The sequence below is a fragment of the Pezoporus occidentalis genome, unplaced genomic scaffold (assembly GCF_034315485.1).
Source record: "Pezoporus occidentalis ecotype Australia unplaced genomic scaffold, CSIRO_AGI_Poc_V1 ctg4, whole genome shotgun sequence".
Taxonomy (NCBI): domain Eukaryota; kingdom Metazoa; phylum Chordata; class Aves; order Psittaciformes; family Psittacidae; genus Pezoporus; species Pezoporus occidentalis.
Window position 1 is genome coordinate 12,794,534 of NW_026915724.1, and position 24,789 is coordinate 12,819,322.

The 24,789-nt window shown below is 40.4% G+C and overlaps 1 protein-coding gene across 28 annotated transcripts in view; it reads right to left on the reverse strand.

Moving 5' to 3' along the window:
- Nucleotides 1–24,789, reverse strand: part of DTNA (dystrobrevin alpha) — a 233,011-nt gene that overhangs the window by 72,750 nt on the left and 135,472 nt on the right. For all 28 annotated transcript variants that reach the window (XM_062633464.1, XM_062633460.1, XM_062633446.1 and 25 more), the window contains 2 exons: nt 24,453–24,533; nt 101–314 (listed from right to left, as the gene is read on the reverse strand). In XM_062633464.1, coding sequence (XP_062489448.1) covers nt 101–314; nt 24,453–24,533 — 295 coding nt within the window. The remainder of the gene's footprint in view (nt 1–100; nt 315–24,452; nt 24,534–24,789) is intronic.

The following is a 24,789-nucleotide window of genomic DNA, read 5'->3' on the forward strand; positions in this document are numbered from 1 at the left end:
ATTATTTGGGTCAGAACTGAGCTTGATCAATTGTTTTCCAAAGATATTTCCAGAGCAAGTAAAATCATTTCAGGAGAGGAAGAAAGAAAGGCAGACTTACGGATCAAAGGCCGCTAGCAAGAAGTTGAGCAGCAAGCTGATGGACTGCTCCACGTTGATCTGGTGGGTTGTCGGCATCCGTTTGTTAAGCTGGTAGAAGATAGTTGAAATCACAGCTTCCAGGCGAGCCACGTTCAGTTCGATGTTGGGGTCCAGGTTGTTCAGTGCGTTTTCCCGCAAGGCTTCTATCACATTCCAGATGTCCACAAGATGCACTAGGGGACAGGACAGAAAGAGTTAGTGGGGACAAGTGCACCTGAAAGCTCCTGAGACAAAGCCACCTCATCCCACAGGATGGTGGGGAATAACGAAATCACACAGGACATGCTTCGTGAATAATTGAACTAATGAGTGCATTTTCTATCACTGAGAATTGAACTTGCTAGAGGAATGAGCAAATAAAATTCAAGTCCATTAATAAACAAACAATATGGTGTAATATTAGTTGTAATGAGTACAACTTCAGCTTGGGAAATCACTCCTGACTGTAAAAATGTATTCAAGTAAAAATCTGTATTTTAAGGAAATCACTGGAAGGTAAATATATGCTAATAGTTTTTCTGAACCATGCCTCTATGAATCCCCATTCAGAAATTACTCTTAGATATTAATTTGCATAGCAGATGGGCTTTTCAGCAGCTCCTATGAATACTAAGTGCTTATCACATACTGACATTTTGAGAATTCTTTTCAGCAATTTGTATGGAAGCAAAATATTTTACAGAAACAGAATTGTAACGGAGTCAGGGTAGACAAGCTGCATTTAAACAAAGAACATGTAATGAAATGATCCCAAGAATATTTTGTGTCTTCTAAATATATTTGCCAAACCATGTGTTACGTCGCTCTTAGACAAAGTCCTGCGCTAAGCTGAAGCTGATGGGGGCTGGTTTTACCTACAAGAACAGCATCACCCTTCATACTGTACCCAAACAAAATATCTTGTTTGCATAGCTCTGTTATTGTGGCAGTGTGATCAGCTTGCTGCAGACTGGCATTTCCAGAAGCAGTGGACCATGGCAAAGACAAAAACAACCTACAGACATTCAAAATTCAGATTTATTTCAAAACTGAACTCAAAGAATCATCCCTCTTAATCTTAAGTACTACCTAATGTCCTACTAAACCATCAATAAGAAACAGATCATGAGGTTCAGGGTGCAAATTTTCCCTTTCTTTAAACAGAGACACTACTGTATAGATTTTACTACATAGCATGGTGACATATCTCATGACATATCAAGGGCCATCTGTACATGGAAGGAGATGCATTTTTTTTTGTGCATAGAGAAATCTAATTCTAATCCTCATCAGTGTATTTTCACTTGCTTGGTTTGCAGGTGCTGTCTCGGACCGCAATGTGACATCATGGTCTGATGGAAGGGAAATGTAAGCTGATACTAGATAGATAATGACACAAAATACAGTAGTTTTACTTAGTCTGGAATTCTTCCCTATGAACTGGGTTTCTTTTCTTCTACTTCAAGAAAAAATAACCTCTAACTCTCTGCTACCACATGCATATGTAGGAGGAAGATACATCATACAGATGAGAGGCAACAGTAGCAGCAACTACCTAAGGCACTAAACAAGCCATTTTCCCACTTCTTCTTGCTGCTCCCTAGTAAATAATTTGGAAAAAAATGAAAGGTGCATTCCTTATATTAAAAGGAAATTTATATAGGTGATGTAGTATACTGTTAGGTTGTCTTCAGAGTGTTGTCTCAAATTAAGCCAGGTGAGTAGAGGACACAACCTCTCTGAACTTTTCTTTTTTGTATTCTAGTTGGCAAAAGAGCATCTTACCAGTAAAAAAAACCCTGGCATAGATCTCAGATCCTTTTAATGCAGTAATTCCCATTCACATTTAGTCAGTTTTCACTGTCAAGTTGCCACAAGGGTAATCTCGGTAAATGGGAGATGATCTCCAGGAAGACAGCCTGTACATAATAACTGACCCTTTCCGGGCAGCTTCTCCACATGGCTCAGAGGTGAAACTAGGCAGAGAATGGAAGAAATCACCAGAAAACAGGTAACTCTCTAGTCCAGGAGAAAAGGGTTAATGAGCATTTCCCACTCTGGGTCACCATTATAAGGTAGCCAAGGATAGCCAAGCGCAAGATGCCTGAAGATGCAGCAACAGGGTGGAACGCGTGCGTGTATTTTGTGGCCTTACTAACAGGGGAAAGGCTGGCAGAAATCAGAATGTTAAGCTTGATGTCTCCATCAAGGTCTAGCTGTCACTGGACATGAGGACTGTCTCTGGTAAGTCAGACCAAGCAGGTGAAGGAGGTGTTTCCACCAGCAGTTTCACCAGGCTAGCTGCTGGGTGTGAGGGTATGTGTGCAAATTGTTGAGCCTGAACTGTAGCTAAGATAAGAACATGAGAGATTACCAGGCACAACAAATAGCAAAAAGGAAGCAATGCACTAGCGGATGGTTAACCTCAACTTGTGGCTACACTAACAAGATAGCACCCTGAAAAACAGCACAAACAGGGGTACTAGCTGGCCAAGACAGAAATTACTATGGCAACCATATCATAAATACAGAATAAGGCTGTAAAATCAGCAACATCAGAGCTAGTGGGAAAAGAATGAACAAGGACAAGCTCCTTGTTTTGAGCATACGTGTTTACTTCTGCAGATTTATGGAAACTTTGATGGTTTCCCTAGCACAGACAAAATGACACCCAGGGAGGATGAACCTGGCATCCAGACTTCTTAACAGTGAGAACTTCATGCAGCAATTGAATTAAATTGTGACAGCCTAATAGCGGAAAACTCTTGAATAAAGGAGCATGTAGGAAAAACAGCTGGCACAAAGAATGAGGCTGAAATGGGGACTGGTGTCTTTATTCTTCACATGATCCAGTACTGATACTATCTGGCTGCCAGAATTCCATGTTTCTTTCTTTTCCTACTGATAGTATATTTTTCATCACATATCCAGAGTCAGGTTTGATGATTGCTCTGGGAAAGGAAATATCCAGAGGCTACCAGATGTGGGACTAACAATGTCACTACATTAACACACCTGAAAGAAAAATACTGGGTATAATGTTACCTCTAAGCCGAAAGCTTCATAAGGTACCCTGATACTCTTTGGTATGCCAGAAAGGTAGGGCAGAAGACTAAAAAAATGACTTACTGGAAATTACACAGCAGTAATAGTATCCCACCCATTTGTACTATAAATAATTTTACTTGGCCTTTTTTTCTTCCCCAGAAACACTTGAAACTGAATAAACAACAACCCTACTGCAATATTTTATTTTGCATTTAATCACAAATTACTACAGAGTAATCACTGCAAAGTAATACTTCCTGGAGGAGGAAATGGGAGATGTACAAAAGCCAGACTGTTAACAAGATCTACTAATCTTGCGAATATCAGCTGAAATGTCTAGCTCAAAATCACAAGCAGAGTTTGTCTGACTGCTGAATAGAGGACTGAAGCCTCCAGCTTTTACTCAAGTCTGCTATTACGGACAAGAAGAATTCATCCACCTAAATTTAAATGTCAAAAATAAGATGTCTACTGTCAGCTGGTAATCAAGGCGCTCTCTAATGTCAGTGAAAGAAAAAGGCACCTTAAAACAGTCTGGGGACAGGTGGGACGGACAGTGCTTTGAAGGTGCCCATATTTCTTCAGTGACTACAGACAAAGCCTAAATCAACAAGCTTACAGGAGACATGTAACCTTAAAGCCAGTAAAGTTAACTGAGATGAATCTCACACCTTGCTCTTTAAATGTTAAGAAAATATTACTTTTTGTTCTGACTACTACACGGCCCAGAATAATTCGGGGTTTATTTAAAATATGAATAATAAATATTTTAATCTGTATGAACAGCCGCCGAATCTTGTCATAGTCATAGCTTCTTACACTGCATCACTTAACCTTGCACAGATTACATCTGGGTGTAGCGCCCTATTGATTACTCCAAATCCTCTTTTTTTTTTTTTTGATGAAGTTTACTCATTTATTAAGCAGACACTTATTACATCACACTGCTAAGTCAACTTATCTACTTTGGGAAAAGGCTGAGTAAAACAGAGCCCTCTGCAAGTTTCACTCTATTCATTTGCACTATTAGAAATTTATGCCTACAGCTAATATATCTGTAATCTTTTCAATGTAGTAACAGAACCTCATCCTTGCAAACTTTGCATAAGCTTACATCCCCATCATTTTCTGTAATACCTGCTACATTCACTTACTTATTTATCCATCCCTGAGATTGTTTTAATCTCACTGAAGAAAGCATCTCTCCTTACTTTGCACATCTAGTGCAGTAAAGTCTGAATCTGATTTCTACATGCTATGATAACAAGAAGAGTTTGCAGCGTAACAAACTAGCAGAGGAGCTTTCCTCCTAAAATCTACCTTAAATTCTCTCAACAAAATAAAACTCCACAAGTTTCTTTTTAATTTCTCATTGCTGTGGATGCTTTTGTTGTCTTACCCACATTTCCCTCTGAAAGGGGAATTATCCCTCAATGTGAGAAAGATGCCCTTTCTTAAATGAATCTGTAAAACTTCAGTGTCAGCAGAGGATGATTACACTGTAGGAGGAAAAGCTGCTTGTGTTTCGCACCTGTGAGCTATAAGGTAATTCAAAATCAGGCAGCCCAGCCAATCTTCACAGATCCTTTACAGAAAAGCCTTACACCCTGCTACCAGCACAGCTATCCATCTATAGAAGATCTTCCTCATTTGCCTGATGTTCAAAAAAATTCGTAGATGACTTCCAAAAGCAATTGCTAAACTATGTATTTCCCTTTAGGTTTTGTTAAGTGATTTCTAAAGTCACAGCTAACATCTGCATTATTAGATCGTCTATGGCAAACACTGACTGCTAATTTAACTTCTATGAGATTCAGTAATATTTAAAGACTGTCACAGAGGGTTTCATATGTGAACACGTTCTGTAACAGACAGACAGTGATTAGCGAACATAAACAAAGTTCAGTATCCGGGTATAAGTGGGACAATGCAGATGAGCAGCATTACAGATGGCTGCTATTCACTCCATAGCAATTTTTACCCGAAAATGTACACTTTGAAGAGACCCTGGCTGAACTGCAGAGAATTAAGACCGATGCATGAAAATATACGCCAAATAACAAATGTTATTTCCTTCGGTGGACTCCTTTGGCTGTTAAAACAACATTTGGAGAGTGCCTGTTGCCAGCACATTGTAACTGATCAGTCTCTCTCTGCAGGATGTAAGGGTGAATGAAAGATGGTTGGCTCAGTTTGAAAGGAGTTTCATATTCTCCTCACACTAAAAAAGTTTTTAGACACTCTTGAAGTTTATATCCTGCCCTTCTGCCTTCACTTGTGTTCAGAATATCTTTTCCTATTGCATTTCACTACTTTGGTGATGAAAGACTACTTAGCAGTTAGGGTGCAGAATTCCACCACCTACAAATCCATCAACAGGTTAATTTGTGGAAGAGGTGTACTCTGGTTACATCTGGAAAGTGCAGAATTTAGGACAAAATTATGTTGCTTACTATAAATACATACGGCCATTTTATTGATCCCGATCCCCTCTCTTTTCTTCAAGCATTTTTTAGTCTTCATTAGCAAGAAAGCAACTTGCAACTAGTAATTTTCTGTTTGGTAGATAACAGTATCTTAATAGCTAAAACATGAGAGAAGAGATGGTCTACAGTTTTTCTTTTTCAGCTCAAGGCAAAGAAATTAAAATTTATTTATGCAGTGAAAAATGAAGTCGTCTTTCCATCATTCAGTTTGATTAGAATGATGGGAAGGCTGTGAGATAAAGATAATCTTGGATATATCACTAATCTCAAAGGGGGCAGATTACTTCAAACATCACTTGTCAAGAAATGATGTTGCCCTAAGCAAGCACAAAAGAGAAAACTGTAGTGGAAATATATATTCTAACTAGTAAAAAAAAGTAATTAAATAATTAAACCCAGTGTGTGTGCTTAAGCTTTCTTCCATGCAAAAATTCCTCATCTGTTCTACTGCATTTTTTTGTATTCCACCTGAATCATTAACTTTACAGTGTTATCATTCCATTATTACTAAATGAACATGGAAGAGCAGATTACATTTAATCAAACAAGGGAATTGACTAAATTAGGTCTTTAATAATCAATTCAAATTTACTTAACATACACTAGGTCTAACTAAATCTAGGTTAAACATGCCCAGTTGATAGGACAGAATTCTTCTTTCATAGATTTTCCTTTGTTGGTAAATACAGGAAAAAGCTTTTAAAAAAAGTTTTAATTTAAGTTTTAAATTATTTCCAAAATTTTAGTGTACATTTCATTAAGAGTTTAGTCCAGCAAAGCTCTTAGAAGCATTCTTGACTTTAAACATACTAGTACTGTAAATTGAAACAAATTGCACTTAACTGTATCTCAGGTATTTCAGGTGGATTTCATAAAAAGGGAAAGATTTATGCTTCCTTGTTCAATAATCCTAAAAATACAAAGCATGTTACACAATTCTTCTTTTTTTGATTAGAATCTATGAACCCATCACAAATCAGTGTATTGGAGCCATTTGTCATCATCATTGCTATGAAGACCTGGGAAGTTACTCATGCTTTCTGTTTGGCTCCCTCTTTCCTGCTGCAGGGCAGGTAACAGAGGACTGAACGAGGCGGGTTTTCCCTCTAAACTATGCCTGTTTGTGGCCAAGCTGCCCCTCAAATCAGTCAGCTGTAGCATGATCACCAAAAGCTTAATCTACACCTCCCACTCCTCTGCAGATCAATGTGCCAGCTGTGATGACAGTTTTGTACACTGTCTGGCTGCCAAATCACATGAAAAAGAAAATGTACCAAGGTGTTGCTTCTTCTCAGGGCTAAAATGAGGTACCAGCTTTTTGGCTAGGTAAATGTGGCGACAGCTGTCACCCTACATGGCCTGGCATGCCCAGGCTACTCATTGCCCAAATATCTCAGTCTGTACCTGGAAATATCCTGTATGTTCCTATTCCTCCTCTCACGTCTCTCAGGCTCCTCATATACCTCCCTTGCTGACGCCTGCTGCCAGAATTCATACAGTCCAGTGCATAGCTGGGCACCCACTAGGCAGCCAGTCCAATGAGCTTTGTATCCTTTGGGGCACTTCTGAATGCTCTGCAGGCCATCAACAGCTTTTGGTGTGCTTGCCAGTGTTTTCCAAAAGCAAGACTGATGAACTTCCAGCTTGTCGGCACATATTTGAATGTGTTAATGTCAAAATGTATTTCATTGCATCTTCTTGCTATTTCACTTGATATCTAGGTTTTGTAGAGGCAGTGATTGGTGAGTAAATACTGTACGCTTAAAGAAGAAAATAACAAATTATTCAGAATATTTACTGCCATGCTATTCTGATTCCAAAATGCTTTGATTTTTAAAAACATGTGTATCAGACCTATACTATAGTATGAGACGTTGTAAGAGGATGACACATTGACAACCAAGAGTAACTACAAACAACATTTACTTCTTTGCAAAGATTAGTCTTGTCAAAGACTGTCTACCTGGAATTGAATTTGGTAAGCTTTGTCTTCAGGATGAAGGCCCCTGCAACAAGTTGGACAGTCTGGGGCAAGGGAGACAACCTCAGTAGAAAATCTAGTTAGATGATGTTGAAGCAGACTGGCATAATCAAATCCATAGGACCCAATGGGAAATACACCCCCAAGTGCTGAGGGGGACAGCTGATGGCAACGCAAGGCCACTCAATTGTCTTTGAAAGGTTGTGGCAACTGGGTGAGGTTCTTGAGGGCTCTGAGAAAGCCACTATTGCTTTTATTTCCAAGAAGAGCAAGAAGAAGGCGAGGTAAAACCTCACCTCAGTCTCTGGAAAGGACTTGACATTTCCAAGCACATTAAGGACAAGAAAGTGACTGGTAGCAGCATGGATTTATGACAGAAGAATCATGCTTGACCAACCTCTTTGCCTTTCACAGTGAGGGGAAAGGGGGCACAAGGGACAATTGAGGATGTTCTTTATTCTGACTTTAGCAAGGCTTTCAACACTGTGTCCACCAATATCCTCACTGGCAAACTAGTAAGTATGGGCTGCATAAGCAGACAGTGAGCTGGACTGAAAACTGGCTGAACAGATAGATAAGATAAAAATCTTGTGATCAGCGGCATCAAATGCAGTTGGAAGCCCGTCACTAGTGGTATAGCCCCAGGCTTCATACTGGGGCCTTAACCATTTAACACCTTCATCAATGACCTGGATGATGGGACAGGGTGTACCCTCAGCAAGTCTGCAGGTGATACAAAACTGGGGAGGGTGCCTGATACACCAGAGTACTGGTCTGCCATTCAGAGCGACTGACCGCAGCAGGCTGGAACAAGACATAAGCAGGAACTGCGTGAAGTGCAACAAATGGAAATAATAAAGTCCTGAACATGGAAAGGAATAACCCCATGTACCAGTACAGGCTAGGTGCCAACCAGCAAAGGCAGCCAACATCCTCCTGGGCTACGCTGGACAGTGCATTGCCAGGAGATGGAGGGAGGTGATCCTACATATCTACTCAGCACTGGTGACACATCTGGACCTCTGGGTGCAAAGTCCTGCAAAGGGCCACAAAGATGATGGAGGGACAGAAGCAACTGTCACATGGGGAGAGGCTGAGAGAGCTAGGACTGTTCGGTCTACAGGAGGGAAGGCTGAGGAGGACTTTGTAAGGGTGTAGAAACATTTGATGCAAGACAGTAAAGACTTGCAGTGCCAGGCTATTCTCAGGGAAAGGACAAAAAGAAAAGACAGAAGGAAATGGACACAAATTAAACTACAGGAAAGCATTTAAATACAAGCAAAAAAATATCCCCTGTAGGGCTGTCAAACATTGTGACAGGTTACCCAGAGGCTGTGGAGTCTCCATCCTTGAAGACACTCAAACCCAAACTGGACACAGCCCTGAGCAATCTGTTCTCTCTCCAGAGATCCCCACTAACCTCTGAGATTGTGATTCTGTGATGTACTTGTCTAATCATGAACTTACACTGCAAAACCATATAATAACTCTTACAAGAGAGGAATCAGTGTTGCCACATTGATTTTTCTCTAAAGCCACTGCTAAAGTAAACTGTGCTCCAAGCCCTTTTTCTGACACACAGTAAGTTAAAAAGCAACCCAGAGCCTGCCCTGAGGTCTCATGAATGCTTGGGAAGGAGTCCTCCACACCCTCAAAAGGTTTTGTGTGAGCTGCACAGAGGGGCCTTCGTGACACTCTGTGTACTCAGACATAACCTCAAGCTTTCCCTTGAATGCCAACAGATCTCAGAGGGAGCCATGGTTTCAGTTAGTCCCATATTGTGATGATGTGCTCTCCCTGCAACCAGACTTTTACTTCCTGTAATTATGCTCAAGTGATAACGACCAGTGGCAGTGGTAATGGGTATGTCTAGCTGTGATGGCTGCATCTAACTCAAAGTGGATTTGATAGACATAGGTAACAACACAATGGCCAAGAGCAACATGTGGTCCCCGCCCGCAAAGTGCTGGTCGAGGTCCAACTCAAGCCAAGTTTGGAAGAAACTAACTTCTGTGCTTGGTATGCAAACATGAGTATGAGTCAATATCTCACTCTATAAATAGCGGACAGCCCAGGTCCCATTGAGGTCTCCTGCATGCCAGCAGGCTGCATGCCAGCATGTCCCTGTGAGTAGGGATGCCTCTAAAGGTTACTCCTTGAGGTTCAGAGATTCTTTGCTCCAACAGATTCTTGGTAAGTGATTAATAGCATGCTACACTGCGAAATCTTAGCTAAGTGATATAAAGGGTTGATTGTGCACATAAACCGCTGACCAAGTCTGGGACTAGGTCTGGATTCACCTGCACCTAAACTCTCCTCTGAGAAGGAGTTTAGGATGCAAGGGGGTCCTTTTTAAACCTCCTGCCTCAACGGGAAGGTCTCCCTGACAGTTTTGTCTCACCCAGTCCTCTATGCAGCAAATAATCAAGTGTACCTGACCATCGAATGTTGTTAAACCACTGCTGCATTTACTATCAAACTACTAATCACTGCTTTATGTCAATAACCATTTTACTACTTCTCTCCTATGAATGAAGTGTGTGGTGTGGTTTAAGCCCAGCCGGCAACCTAGAACCACGCAGCTGCTCGCTCACTCCCCCACTTCCTCCCCCCGCTCCCGGAGGTATGGGGAGGAGAATCAAAAGAATGTAACTCCCATGGGTTGAGATAAGAACAGTCCAGTAACTAAGGTATAACACAAATCACTACTGCTACCACCAATAATGATAATGATAAGGGAAATAACAAGGGGAGAGAATACAACCGCTCACCACCCACCGACTGATACCCAGCCCAAGCAGTGATCTAGCCCTTCCGGGTAACTGCCCCCAGTTTATATACTGGGCATGACGTGCGGTGGTATGGAATACCTCTTTGGCTAGTTTGGGTCAGGTGTCCTGTTTCTGCTTCCTCACGGGTTCCACTCCTCCCTGGCAGAGCATGAGACTCAGAAAGTCCTTGGTCAGAGCAAACATTACAGAGCAACAACTAAAAACATTGGTGTTATCAGTGCTGTTCCTAGGCTGAAAGTCAAAAACACAGCACTGCACCAGCTACTAAGAAGGAGAAAAATGACTGCTACTGCTGAACCCGGGACAGTGTGTCACTCCATCCATGACGCCTGTTAGCTGCATGCATTCCTCCTGTTTACCTCTTTGCCTGTGCTGTGAGAATGTGCAGGTGTGTGGTACATACCAGCCCAGCAGGAAGCTGGAGTAAGGCTATCCACTTGGCCACCCCAATGGTGTAGACCCAGAGTGAGGAGGACTGCCTGGTTAAATAAGTAAATATTCAGACCAGCCAATAAAAACATCTTTCTTTTAAACTACTGTGCATGCGGAGTTAAGTCTGGACTCACTGAATCAACACAGATCACATCTCCATGTGGTATGACACTGGACAAGTGATGCACTAGCCATTAGGAGCTGGGTTCTGTGTGCATGTGCTGGCCACAGAAGACATTTCTGAATGGCTGCCAAACCTGGCTACTGGGTGTCTGAAAATCTGAAGGACATGATGTGTACAACTGAAACACTGTTTTAAAGGTTCTCCTGTCCACATACCTGGGCTTGCATCCTTGTATCCCCACTTACTGTTCTGCCCAGAAAGAAAAATTAGTTATTCTAAAGCCTTCCGAGATTCTACAGCACATTAAACAAATTTTGGAAGTGTCTGCCAAATTGGCCAAGTGCTACTAGCAAGGAATATCCATTAGGCTAACAATGCACCAAAATGGGGTCTCTTTACTTTTAACACGGTACATGACAAGTCCACCAAGGTGTAAGAGTATGTAAAGATCTCCAGTAAAATTCTCCTTCATATTAATTTAATTTATAATACAAGCTCCTTCTCCCCCTGCTCTCAATTCCAGCCTATTTTGTCTCACCTATATATAACTACAGCCTGAAGGGCTCTCTGTGGGTGGCAGAAGAGGCCATCAGTCTCCCCAAGGAGTGGCACTAATGACAGTCAATTCTGCAAATGGGAACAGTGGGCAATGCACCCTGAGTGCTGGGCTGGGAAACCGTTGCCAGCTACTTGTCACCCAGATGCTGAGGAAGTGTTTCCTCTTTTAAAAGCACTTTGAATTAAGTATGACATATATAAAATAAAATGATTTAAAAAATCTAATTCTAAGCATCTTAGTATTTTGATAACAGCCAGGAAAGACCACTCAACTAAAACTCTGCACTGCTGCTAATAAGTCACATAGCTTAAATTAATTGATTATACACAATTTTCTTGGTTTAAGAGTTAAATGTATTTGTGAATTAAAGACCAATGTGTAAATAGCAGCCCTGGCTGGCACAGCCACAAACTTGATAAATCTCACTCCCCAAAAGACAATGGTATTCCTAGATTATGTATCTCTATTATTCTTGCTATCCCATCATAATATTATTTTAATGAGAAACGCTTTATTTGAGGCATTGTGTGATCAAGCCTCAGTCTATCTTAATAGTCAAATAGGATTTGCAAGTGTCAGCTTTAAATTAGCCAAAGAATTAATGGGGACATGAAGTAACAAAACTTGGTCAGTAAATATGTATGATACACAAAAGCTTTCTCATTTCTTTTATAAAATAAGGTCAAATTGCCTTACATCTCAGTTTATATTTCAATTAGTGAAATTACAACATTTCAAATTTTTAATGAAATATAACTCTTCTGAACTGTATTATGGCAAATCTCATGCGTGAGGAAAAAGCTTCTGCACTCCCAAAAGGTGGCAAAAACCACCCTCGATGCTGGGTGACACTGTGTCTGAATTTGATTTTCAAAAGAAACTTAATAGATAGAAACTTTATTAAGGAAACTTTCAAAAATGTTTCTAGAGAAAAGAAAAAGCCATGTCCCAGCCCTCCTAGTTAGGAAATTAAACTAGAAGCTCATAAATGACTGAACATAAGAGAAGAAAATTGTAATTCTAGAATCTGGGACAACTCATTGTGTGTGAAAGGACCCAAGACAAACCAGCTTTTAGAAGACACAATGCATAAGCTTTCTGGTAGCCACAGTCCTGACCACAGGATGGCACTACTGGGTATCTTTTAGCAAGTAACAGCACACGTTTGCCGTAAGATTTTAACTCTCTGCTGGCAGTATGTCAAGACAGCCAACACAAATCAAAGGCTGTGCATCCCTAGAAAATGGCCCTGGATGCGTATTTAGTTGAATCAAGACTATGTGCTTGGAGATTTGGCAGTGTGGATGCCCTATACAGGCAATCATACGTAATAAGCAAAAGATGCCAAACCCATGAGCTGCAAAGGGCAGAATGTCTTCCTGTTGGATGTCCTTATTTCAGTGATAAAATCTCCTCCAGAAGTATGTTTCTTCAAACACCAAGTTTAACTAACACTACATCTTTCCCTCTTAAATAACTTCATTTTTTTCCCTTTTGATACAACTGCTGCCAGCTCTTTCTATCCCCTCTAAAAAACTCCCCATGCCACAGGAGAGACTACAGCTTGCTTTGGCACTGTTACCAGCAAAATGCAAGTGTAAAGTGAAAGTAAATGTTAACAAATTGGGTTATTTATATTGCCATTAATATTGAAGCAGTATCTGTTACCAGCTCTAAGGATACAGGCATTACCCTAAATCTCATACTAACTGCTGTTTTCTTTAAAAAATAGCTTGCAATGACAAGAGAATACACAATTTAACAGTTCTTTCTAACAATTTCTTCCCTCATGGCTATAGAAAACAAGTTGAGATTACATTGTCAACCTTTACGGTTCAGTCATATCACAAAGGTCAATGAAAAAGAACGAGCAGCTATTATACATTTAGAACTGCTCGAGGACAAAAGCCCTCCTTGGCTCATCTCCTGGTTTTCAGAGTCTGATCCACGGTTATTTTGTCTTCTGTACTTTTTTTTTGAAATCAGTTAGGGCTGGCAGGCCTGTAAACAGCAACACAAGGTACAGAATGCTAATGAAACACAGACTGTGTATTTCTTTGAATAGAAAAGACGTAATACTTTACATATATACATAATAAGCTGATCCTGATTCTATTAATTTAAATAATTTCCTACATAATGTGGACTGAATTTGGCCCATAATGTTTTTGTCTATTAAAAATAGAGAAATCCTGAAGCTGAACTTAATGCCTGAGTAAACTGCCTGATTCCAGAACTGCATTTTTCACCCCCAGGCGACAACAGACATACTGAGGAGTGAGGGCATATGCTTCTCTCTGACAAAGAGTTTGGGTCAATCCAGAGGTCTGTGGGACAAAATCCCAGTATCAACCTCTGCTGCTGAGAGCAAGAGCATTGCTGTGAAGTAGTACATTCATGTGACACAGAGGAATTTGGTAAAAAAGCTTCTTACGCCTAAAGTCGTAAGGGCAGTTCAGACTCTAGTCTTATTCAACCTTTTGCTTAATAAAGGTGCTAATTATTGCCATAGGTTCAAGATTTCATAAGTACTTCAACACATACAGCACTTGAAAACAACAAGATTCATTTGCCGAAAAATCTTTTGGGATCTGAGACAGGGAGAGATGGATCCTGGTATCTGGAAGATCCACTTTTAGTGTTATCAAATTGATTTGAGTAGACAATAGAGAAGATTCAGAGAAGCTGTAGAGAATCACAGAATCACAGGATAGCTTGGGTTGGAAGGGACCTTCAAAGGTCATCTAGTCCAACTCTTGTGCAATGAGCAGGGTATCTGACTGAACTCAGGCTTTATGCTCACACAATCTTTCCACGTTTGCCCTCCTGCCATTACTCACATTCAAAGCAATGTCTTCTGCAGGAGCCGCTCCATGTCCCAGTCCCCCACTTACTCATTCAGTCACCAGGACTCCCACAGCAGGAGGCAACTGCAGTGGCTCCACCACAGCAATTTGCACTATCATGCACTAAAACTTCGCATCTCTTAAAGATATAGGAATGAGGAACAGGCCAAGGAAAGGAGAAAAGCTCCAGCTGATACAAACACAGCTTGAAAATCAGCAATAATAAAAAAGGAAACAAGACTGCAGGATGTGAAATGACAGATAAGTGGGACTTAGGTGAAGTCCAACACATCTATCCTTTCTCCTGTGTGCTACAAGCTTTTTAATGATGTTGTCAGGGCCCCTAGATGGAGTAAGAGTCTCAAAGTACATGGCCACTTATCTGTTGTACCTTATTTTACACATGCAATCCTTAAGATAGCCTGCAAATCCCACACATAGTAAAGAGTTTCAAGGCAAAATATAGATGAATGAAATGTGGAAAATTAGACTGGAAGAAGATCATCACCTTTACAAGAGATGCAGTATGATACTGGCATCAGCTTCATTTAACAGAAATTGAGTTCGATCTCCTCAAACAATATACACTGAACTAATACAACTGATTCATTCCTTCCTTCATGTCACAGTAATGCCAGCGAGTTCAACAGAGTTACTTTCACTTTGCTTTCTGTCAGGAAAGGAGACATCCATCTATCCATCCACATGGACTCAAGAAAAGGCTGAGCATACACAGAACTTCTCCAGGAATTAGCCCACACTTCTCTCAGTAAAGGGCCAAAGACCGCTTGCAAATACCCTGTTAGAAATCCATTGCTGCCAATAACAATATCACAGACATAATTCAGTCTGAATTCAGGCTAGGAATGCCTTGGTTCAGCACAAAGAAAACTGCCTCTGTAAAGCCACTGTATATCACAAACATTAATGCCAGGAAGCTGAATGTTCATTGTGTTGACTCCCAGAACTGTATTCGTAACAATGCACACTGAGGACATTATATTGTGCAGTCTCTTCACACTGATAAAAGCAGGAAATTATTTTTATGGCAAACATCTTCTGTTCTCACAATTTGTCCTAGCATACCAGATATACGCTTTATGAAATCTCACCAAGACTTACAGAAAATCATACAAGGTGCAGCTGGTGGATAAAAATAAGAGATATTGGTTAAGCTAAAGCTTCTCTTTTGTTACAGGTACACAAACTGACTTTTGATGTAACTCTGAAAACAAATGAACATGATAAAACCCATCCTCTGGGAGTTACAGAAGGAAAGAGTTATAGCAAAAACAATGTCAGGTCCCACACTCTGACTTTGCTTCTGTGGACTATTTGCCATCTTCATCCTGAAGAAGCCCATTATTGCTGAAGAGCATTCACCAGAGACAGCCAGTGTCCCTGCTGGCTTCACAGCAAGTCAACTTGCGAAAATTACTGGAGACAGAGGCTGAAAGGGAATGAGGAAGGGCTGGAGACAGATCAAACTGTCTATGTGAGACTGTGACAGAGTCACTGTTCAGACAGCAAGATGGTGCAGACTGTGTGGTTAAGGTGCAGGAGAGCTGTGTAGTCCCTACTTACTCTCCAAAGCTGAATGACAATGTAAAAACAAGGACAGGGGAAAAAAAAACCAGCAAAACACCCAACTCAGCAGATGCAATAGAGAAGAACTTTTTGAATGTAATACTGTAACACAGAGATAGTGCACAATGCTGCAGCTTACCTTCTCAGGACAGTTTTTATGTCCGCTGTAAGGGCATACAAAACTGTCCTTTGTTTCACAGAAAACATGTTTGGACTGAGCTCATGTATGACTCATCAAGACCTACTGCTTTGAGTATAGAATAGAGAGGCAGAGCTGATTCAAGATGATGGACTGAAGCTCCCTAAGGACAAAGCATGATCATCAAAGTTACTGCTACTTCAAGGTTTTACTTCCTATGTTTTTTTTTCCCTTTTTCACATAAATATGTTGTCATACAGCAAAACCCTAAGAGAATGACCAACATGCAACAGGTGTTAAGTCACAGTGCTTAATGCACTCTACCACATTACAGTGGCACTCACATGAAATCAGGATAGGCCCAGCAAAATATCCAAACACGACAGACCAGAACAGCCCAGGGGAGGGGAACAAAGACTCGTATGTAAGATAGTGTTTGCATGAAGGTGCTTGGAGCTAAGAGAATAACAGGAAAGAGAAGGAACTGCCAAGAGAATGAAGTCTGCAGAGAAGTCAGAGATAAAGCAAACACCACAGATAATGACATGAAAAAGGGACAAGGAAATTATGAAGACTTTAATACACAGTACAGTCTGAGGGTAAAAACTAGAGGGTGAAAGAAGAAAAACTCTCGCATGAAGAAGCAGCATCCCTCAGAAGGTACAGTGATTGCCACAAGATCAGGTTTGTTTCCGTGACATTGTATGTCTGCATATATTTTGCAAGTTTTAGTCTGTCTAGAAAAGTCCTAAGCGAATAATAATAGCTAATTTTCTTCTGTTTGAATTGTTGATTAGGAGCACCAATATGAAATAAGGTGCAGAAACTTTCTAGTTTTGGGTAACTAATCCACAGCCTGGCAGACAAAGGTGACTGATGCCTGTTACTTCTAGCAGATGTTCAGAGACATCAGAGGGGAACTGAACAGACTGTCCAACCTAAAACCTGCATCAGGAAAGCCATCAGAAATAGCACACTAAATGGCAGTTTTCACTGAGTTCAGGAAGTCACTAAGAAGAGGTTTTCAGCTATGAGCCAATTACAAAAGCTGTCTGCAACAAGGCAGGGCTGAGCCACCAGCATAGCAGAGGGCAGCATGTGAGTATACTTGGGACATGGCCTACTCTATGTGTCTGTCAACTTCTGACTCAAAGGGAACCATTTTCCCCTATAAAGGACAGAATAACAGTAGCTGACAATCTTCTGCAATTCAGTTTTTAACAGGAGTCACTTGGAATCATGGCTATGTTTGAAAATTCAATCTCTAAGCAAAAGAAAATGTGAGAGTTTAAGATATATATCCTTGCTTGGTTCACCCTTTTTGACATTAAAATGAATTGCAAATACCCGCTGATAGTTCTATCAATCTTGACAGGACAGAATTGCAGAGGTAGCCTTTAAGAGCAAGTACTCAGAGACATCTGTGATAACATAACTCTTTTACATAATAATAGTAACACTTGGTGCCAACACTGAAGAAGAGGCTGAAGATCAGTCCCTCAATGAACATGCCAAATATACAGGTTACATGTCAGCTCTCTAACAGTCATTATGATCTGTCAAGTACATTAATAAACTTTTACAGTTAAAAGGAAAAGAAAATCAGAACCTATTTTCAGGATATTGTGCTGTGAGTGAACACTTACAGACTAAAATCCTTATGAAGGATTTGTCTGCAGGGAATATGCTAAATCAAGCCCTTTTGAACTTTTGATTAAATAATTGATGCAGAATGTATAATATATGCATCCTTTCCCCATAGTTGCCTGGAAACCCATATGGAACAGTACTAGCAGTTCCAGAAGCATTTAGTCTTTAAAGTCTCTGGTAAAGACAAAGGAACAAAAAAGTTTTTTAAATCATTAACTCATCTTTCTTTCCATTATTCAAGTACTGCAGGATACCAGAATTAGTAACTTACACAATGGTATCCCGACTCTTGTAATACACAGTGCTTTTCTGTTTTTTTAAAGCTGTATCTCTTTGAGCCATGTGAATAATGTAATTTGCTGTAAGTGAACTGTAAGACTCAGCTTCCGTTAAAATAGAAAACAAAGAACACAACTAATATTTCCAGCCTCTATGTCTATGTAGTAATAATAAGCAGATAACAGAATAAACAAGACAGTCAACAGAGAAGGATAAAAATAATTCAAACTGGTGTTTGTTTTTTTTCCCAAACTGTAGGAATTTTTAGGCAAATCAAATCTCATAGGAGACTGATCACTGAAGGTTTAGAAGAATGAGAATGCCATGATCACGAATTCAAGAGGCAGATTGTTTCAAATTGCAGCCAAGCAAACCTTTTGCACATCTCCAGTAGGCAACATTGCTTGTCATTCAGTTTGACTGCTCTGTGACCCTGCTTGAATGTATCTTGTGCTTTATTGCTTCCAAGTTAGAATTAAAAACACGATAAAAACCAACAAGAACACAGCACCAACCATGGGAACCTACAGTGATGAAGGATTACACTGTTTAATCTAAACAATTCTGTGATCACGATAATTTGGTGACTCTGTTTCTGATGGCCACCCTGAGAAAAAAAGGAGGGACAAACACAAAACTGCACAGGCTATACAGTCCTTGAGAAGTAAACAGCAGAGTATTGATAATGAATGCCTCCTGCCATAACAAGGATCTTCATGGGATACTTGCACACTGAGGATTTCACCACTGAGCATTTCTTGTGCACTCTGTCACTTGAAAGAAAATAAATACTCACTGACTCGGAGAAAGAATGCCTTTATCTTACGGTGGCAAGAGGTCTTGCTCAAGTAAAGACAAGCAGCTGTCACTTCCTAAATCAACTAACATAAAGATGAAAGATTTGGTGGTTAAGCATCAACAGGACAGACCGGCACACTTCTGAACAGCCTCCAGCTTTGGGTTTAGGGAACTTTTTTGGGTATGAAGGATCAGTGCAGATTTTGTCATGCAGAAGAGAAAGCTGAACCCGGACATAAAGGTCACGGCACCATTTCCAGTGTGGAATCAAGACCTTCACATCCTTTCCTTTTACTCCAAGTACCAGATACTGTGTCTTTTCATTTTGCGGTGAATAGCATGTTGAATGAGATGGGATAAAAAGATACTTGAAGTGCCAGCGCAGTATACAAGAAAAACTAAACCCAAACCCAAACCTTGGTAATTTTATTTAGGTCTAATCAAACAAGTTTTAAAAAAGTGCTTGCTATCTTGATGGAGGCCAGGAGCTCACACAGGCTGATAACATTTGATACCCAAATTGTCAGCTTCTAGAACAAAACCAGTTTCAGCAGCTTGCTGCACCATTACAGGAGGTATAAGAGCACAGACGGAAAAAAGCTTTAAGAAAAGTATCTAAATATGATATGTTTACAGTATCATGTCATTCATTTTCAGTGGGAAATTCTTATATTTCAAGAGGGTGAGAAATTATTCTAACTTAAAACAAATGTAAAAAGGCGGATGAGCTCAGGGGCCACCCGAAAGCATGTATAGAAATTAAGCTGACATGCCTACATGCCTCAGCTGTGACTATTTAAGCACAGAGAGGTAGGAGGAAGAGCAGGGTGGAGGTGGAGGAGACTGCCTTAGACATTCACAAGGTCCCCATCACAGTCATGGCAGCTGCCTTTGTGGAAACAGCTGTACTAAAACTTGGATGAGACAATGCACAAAAAACCCCTAAAACAACACCACCCCCCCAGCCACACAGAAGAATACTGAAGGGTGAAACAAAGACACTGAAACCCCAAGGTGTTGAGATTAAATTGCCAGAGAAACAAGCTCCCTTTTTTTCTGCATTAATTAAGCTACACATTACTGTCACCAGCATGGCTTTAGATCCAAGCTTTCAACTGCCAATGATTTATTCTGACCTAGGGAAATCAGAAAAATCTGCCTTTGCAGCCAGAGTCCTAGAATAATTTCACAACACAGTCAGGAAAGTTCATCAAGGACAGCAGTAGTTTTCCAGCTGTACAGTTCTGTACTAGTGAGTGATGTTTAATGGTATAATGGCTTTGATTACGATATGTTGTTATGTTCTACTCCTGCTGCCACCATAGATAGCCCAGAGGGAATCTGAATGTGAACATGTATTTCATCTCAGCTTCTTAACAAATTCACTGAAAATGAAATAATAAAATAAACCAACTGCACAATGATCACTGGGGATAAGTATAAATTGTGCTTTTTGGTGGTTCCTGAATACTGGTGAATGTTGAGAGACACGTTTGACTGCTGTCATTGATCCTTCATGCCTTCTTTTGGGGAAAGCCTATTTACACTTCCGTGTCTGAATGCTACGGATAAACAGCTGTAAACCAGCCTTGTCATGATGGCATTTTCCTAGTGGCAAGCAGCTGAGTGGGATTCTGTATGGTAAGAATGTATACTTGGTGCTCCAGAACTCACTCTGATATGCTGGAGTTGAAGGCCAGCACCCTACTGTTTGACTCTGTCAGAGCTACATTGGTTTAGAGGGTTTGCAAGTTCTGTCACTGTTGCTCACGTTGCTCACCTGTAGTTTTTCCACCTCCCTCCTTGATTCTTCCAGTATGCACCATTTAGGGCCACTTTTAAATCACATTCAGGAAATTTAGATGATGAAGAAGTCAGCTATACACACTGTACACTCTGTACAGTACAGACCGGAATAAACATGTAGCATGTTTGATCAGTTTTCTGCACCTGCTTCCTATCTGTTTTGATTATCTCAAATAATGAAATTTAACCTCCAATGATTAGGGTGCTGCTATTTCCTACACTATATTCAACTGTATCCACTATGATCCAGCAGGGCAGCCACAGTCAGCTTACATACTCCTGCTTTACATTCTGAAATCTGAAGATGAGGTAATCATCAGCAGTGTTTTCTTCAGGGTCCATCTGGCCAAGGCTCTAGTCATTCACTTGGAATTATTCATGCCCAAATGTCAAGATCTTCTCAAGACTTCTTTAGTATTTCTTTTTTGTTTGCTTATTTGGTTTTTCTTTTTTTTTACAGAAGAGGTATCTACATTTTGAGCAACCTGGTCTAGTGGAAGGTGTCTGTGTCCATGGCAGGTGTGCTGGAACTAGATGATCTTTAAGGTCCCTTCCAACCCAAACCATTCTGTGATTCTATGATTCTATGATCTTGTGTTGGTATTTGTAACTAAGAGAAGACTACTGCTATTGCAACAGGACCATTGCTACAGGTGTTCTGCAAGGTAAGAAGCCAGTAACCTGCAATCATCTCTTTCTCTACCCACCACATCCTCAAAGGTACTTATCATTACCTACAAAGTTTGTCTTTTCATTACTTTCAATTTTAGAAACTGCCAGCAGAAACAGAGAACCTTAAAATCAGTTCATATTCATGGTCAAATAACAAAGCTGCTCAGCTTTTAGAATTTCCGAATATACAATGTTGTGGCTCTCCTGCTTTTGGGGCTTTTGCCACATACTGCATCCCATGTTTGGGCACTTAGATTCAGAGGTGTGCCGACAATAATTTGGAAGCGTTACTGATATTTACTTGCAGCATTAACATAGACAAAGGAGAAAGCTTAAATTTGCAGGAATTTTTCTTTGATAGATAATGTTGGAGCTTTTTCCAATTTATCTACTTATAATTTTCTGAATTCTTAAGAAGATTTTCTTGCTTTTCTGAAGAATGAGGTTGGACTGGATTAAATTCTGTCTTGTTTGAGAAATAATTGCAATGACTGATACTGATTCTTCTCACTTTTATTTTATTTAAGCTGCCTCTTGCTTAAATATTTGGAGAAATTTTTAAAAATAAATACTTTTAACAAGTTTTCTAGAATTATCAGAAAACATATATCTGCAATTTCAAAGACTGTTGGCTAAAAATCTTTAAAATAGTCTTCCTCTTCTGAAAATGATATAATTCCCTGGAGCAATTAATTTGATCAACAGTGTTAGTACCCAAAGTGCAACATGTGTAGCGATATTCTGGTAAATGGTGGTAGACTGTCACCTCCTCTATAATCTCTGGCCAGACAGCTTAACTAGTTTCAGAGAAGTGCTGCAAGAGAGAATGGCTCTTAGAATATGAAGGCACTTTTACCTATTGCACACCACCTACTTCACCAGTAAAATCCAGCCTGCTCCTGACAGTTTTAGCAAAACATCCCTTTCGTACTGAGAGAAGAATTCACAAAGGGAGGCCAGGAGATGAACCTATGTCTGCATTAAAGACAGCAGAAACAAACAGTGCCGTGTTTACGATAAGCGTAGCTGCCTTTTAAATGATATCCCATGACTGTCTATGGTAATAGGCACCTTCGGGTAAAAAAGATGATGCTAATAAAACCTATGCTCTGTTTTTCTTGGAATAGCCACTTCTGGCTCTCAGAGCAGCTGCTTCCATCTTCCTACCTTCAGCCTGTAGCCAAGAGCAGCTCCCTGCAATTTATTAAATTAGCTCTTTAAAAGAACCCCTTAAATACACCCTTTCTAAGCAATTTTTTTCCAGTTAGGCTGGGCCAGTGTGCCAGGACACACAGGAGAGCACAGCTGAAAGAAGACAAGGACGGCTTGAGTGACAGGAGGTGCTATACATCGGGAGTGGAACAGAACTACCTTTGAGCTTTTTCTTTATAAATTCTCCTCTAAATTAAAGAGCTCAGATGCAGCAGAAAGGTTTCTTCCTCCATTTCCCTTTTTTTCTCTCTCCTGAAATTACTACTGGGTGGTGCACAATGGCAATTTCTGCAGGGAAAAGAAAAAGTAGCTGACATGAGCTGGAGGTCTGATATTTCTTATAGGTCCCATTTAAGAACTGAAAGGCCGCAATGAGGTCTGCCCGAACTCTTCTCTTCTCCAGGCTGAACAACCTGAACTCTCTCAACCTTTTCTCTTGGGAGAGATGCTCCTATTGCAAGGGTTTTTTATTTGTTTTGTATACAGTTATCATAGACTCATCAGAATGGTTTGGGTTGGAAAGGACCTTAAAATCATCTAGGCCAAAGGTAGGGACACCTCCCACTGGCCTTGAACACTGACAGGGATGGAGCATTCACAACTTCAAAGCAATTACTGTGACTTTGTTATCACTGTCAACTTAACTGGAGACTTTTTTCACCTCAGACTATTGTATCCTGTTACCATGAAGTGAAAATTTCATCCTCTTACACATATATTTCTAACAAAATAGAACAACTGAATGCAACACAATAGTGTCATTCAATGCATCTCCTCCTAAATGACAAAAGCCAGCTGCTGGGCAGGTGCTAAACTCCTCCTGGGTTTTGTGTCTGGCAGCCTGCTTATAATGTGATACTAATCTTTCAATTCATAGTCCAGCTAAACACATTTAAAACCATGAGAAATGTGCTGCAGAAGTGATCAAATGACCAGCTGCATAGCTAATAACCCAATAAATATTCTCCAGAGTCTTTTCCACCACAACTTGCCCCCTCCAGTATGTTTGGAAAGCATAAGATAAACGTTTCCATAATGCGGATAGATGTAACCCCAAAACTAGGAACTCTCTCCAGGGCAGTTAATCTCCATCCGCAGTGAGCATTTCTTAACTACTTACTACTGTGTGTAGCACAAGAGTAGCCAGGCTGTCATGCTAGACATGGAGACTAAAAAATCTTGTTTTCTCTGCATTAGTCCTCTTCCTACTGCTACTGCTGACAAGAGTTGCCCTGGTTAGGATTTCTTATTTGACTTGGTGTGAAAAGGTCTGCAAAACACACAAACCAAAACCCACCATAGTATTTGCACGCTATTTTGGATGGAAAAGAAAGGCTATACTCCATTGCAGATTTTATATGTATTTTCCCTTTAAATTTCACAACACATGACTGTGCTAATAGTCATCAATAAAGTGAGAAACTCCTCAAGAATGAAGCCTAGATGTAGGAAGACAGACATACAGAGATTACAACCAGGTTCACCCTTTTAGAAGAGATGTCTCTAGCCGTCATTCTGGAAAAAAGGGGGCTGACTGACACTGCATTTACTTCGCTGCACCCCAAATAGATGAGGACTGGAACCACCATTTTTTCTCATGCAGTTGCTATAAAAGCATCTAATTTGCAGGATCTTGCTAGAACCCATGAGTATTATTTTACAAGAAAATTGGTGAATGTAGTTAAAATACTTCTTAATTAAAGCTGTGGCTTGCATCATGACCCACCCTTCTGTAACTATAAATCACTGGCATGTTTGAGACAAGTTCCTTACATAAACAGGCTAACACCTAAAATCTGCCCCAACACTCTTATTAGTGTCCTTTGAAACAAAGAGATCCAGTTTGTGACTTATGTGAAGGACAGACTGGGGAGTGCAGTGGAAAGCTAATAGCAATAGTATATGAAAGAAGCATACTTACAGTTGCATTTCTTCTGAACAAATCTAAGCTTGCATGCTGTTCGGTAGGTGGACAAACGAATGCGATCCAGATCTTGAGCCCCTAGTGGAAGAGAGTAACAGCAACATTTGTATGGAATGTGACCTGTGTGTATCTTAGTTAGCAGGGAAGCCACAGAACAAAGAGGACACATGAGCTGTTTAACAATTTTGAAGGCTCTCTCCTTTGCAGGGAGAGCAGAAAGAGGTGAGGAAAAAAAGGGGAATGGCAGGAGCGACAGTGCTAAAAGACTTATAAAGGAAGGCAGGGATTAGTCAGCCCACTGTGTCTGCCACTCATGAGCAATCTGGTCAAGCTG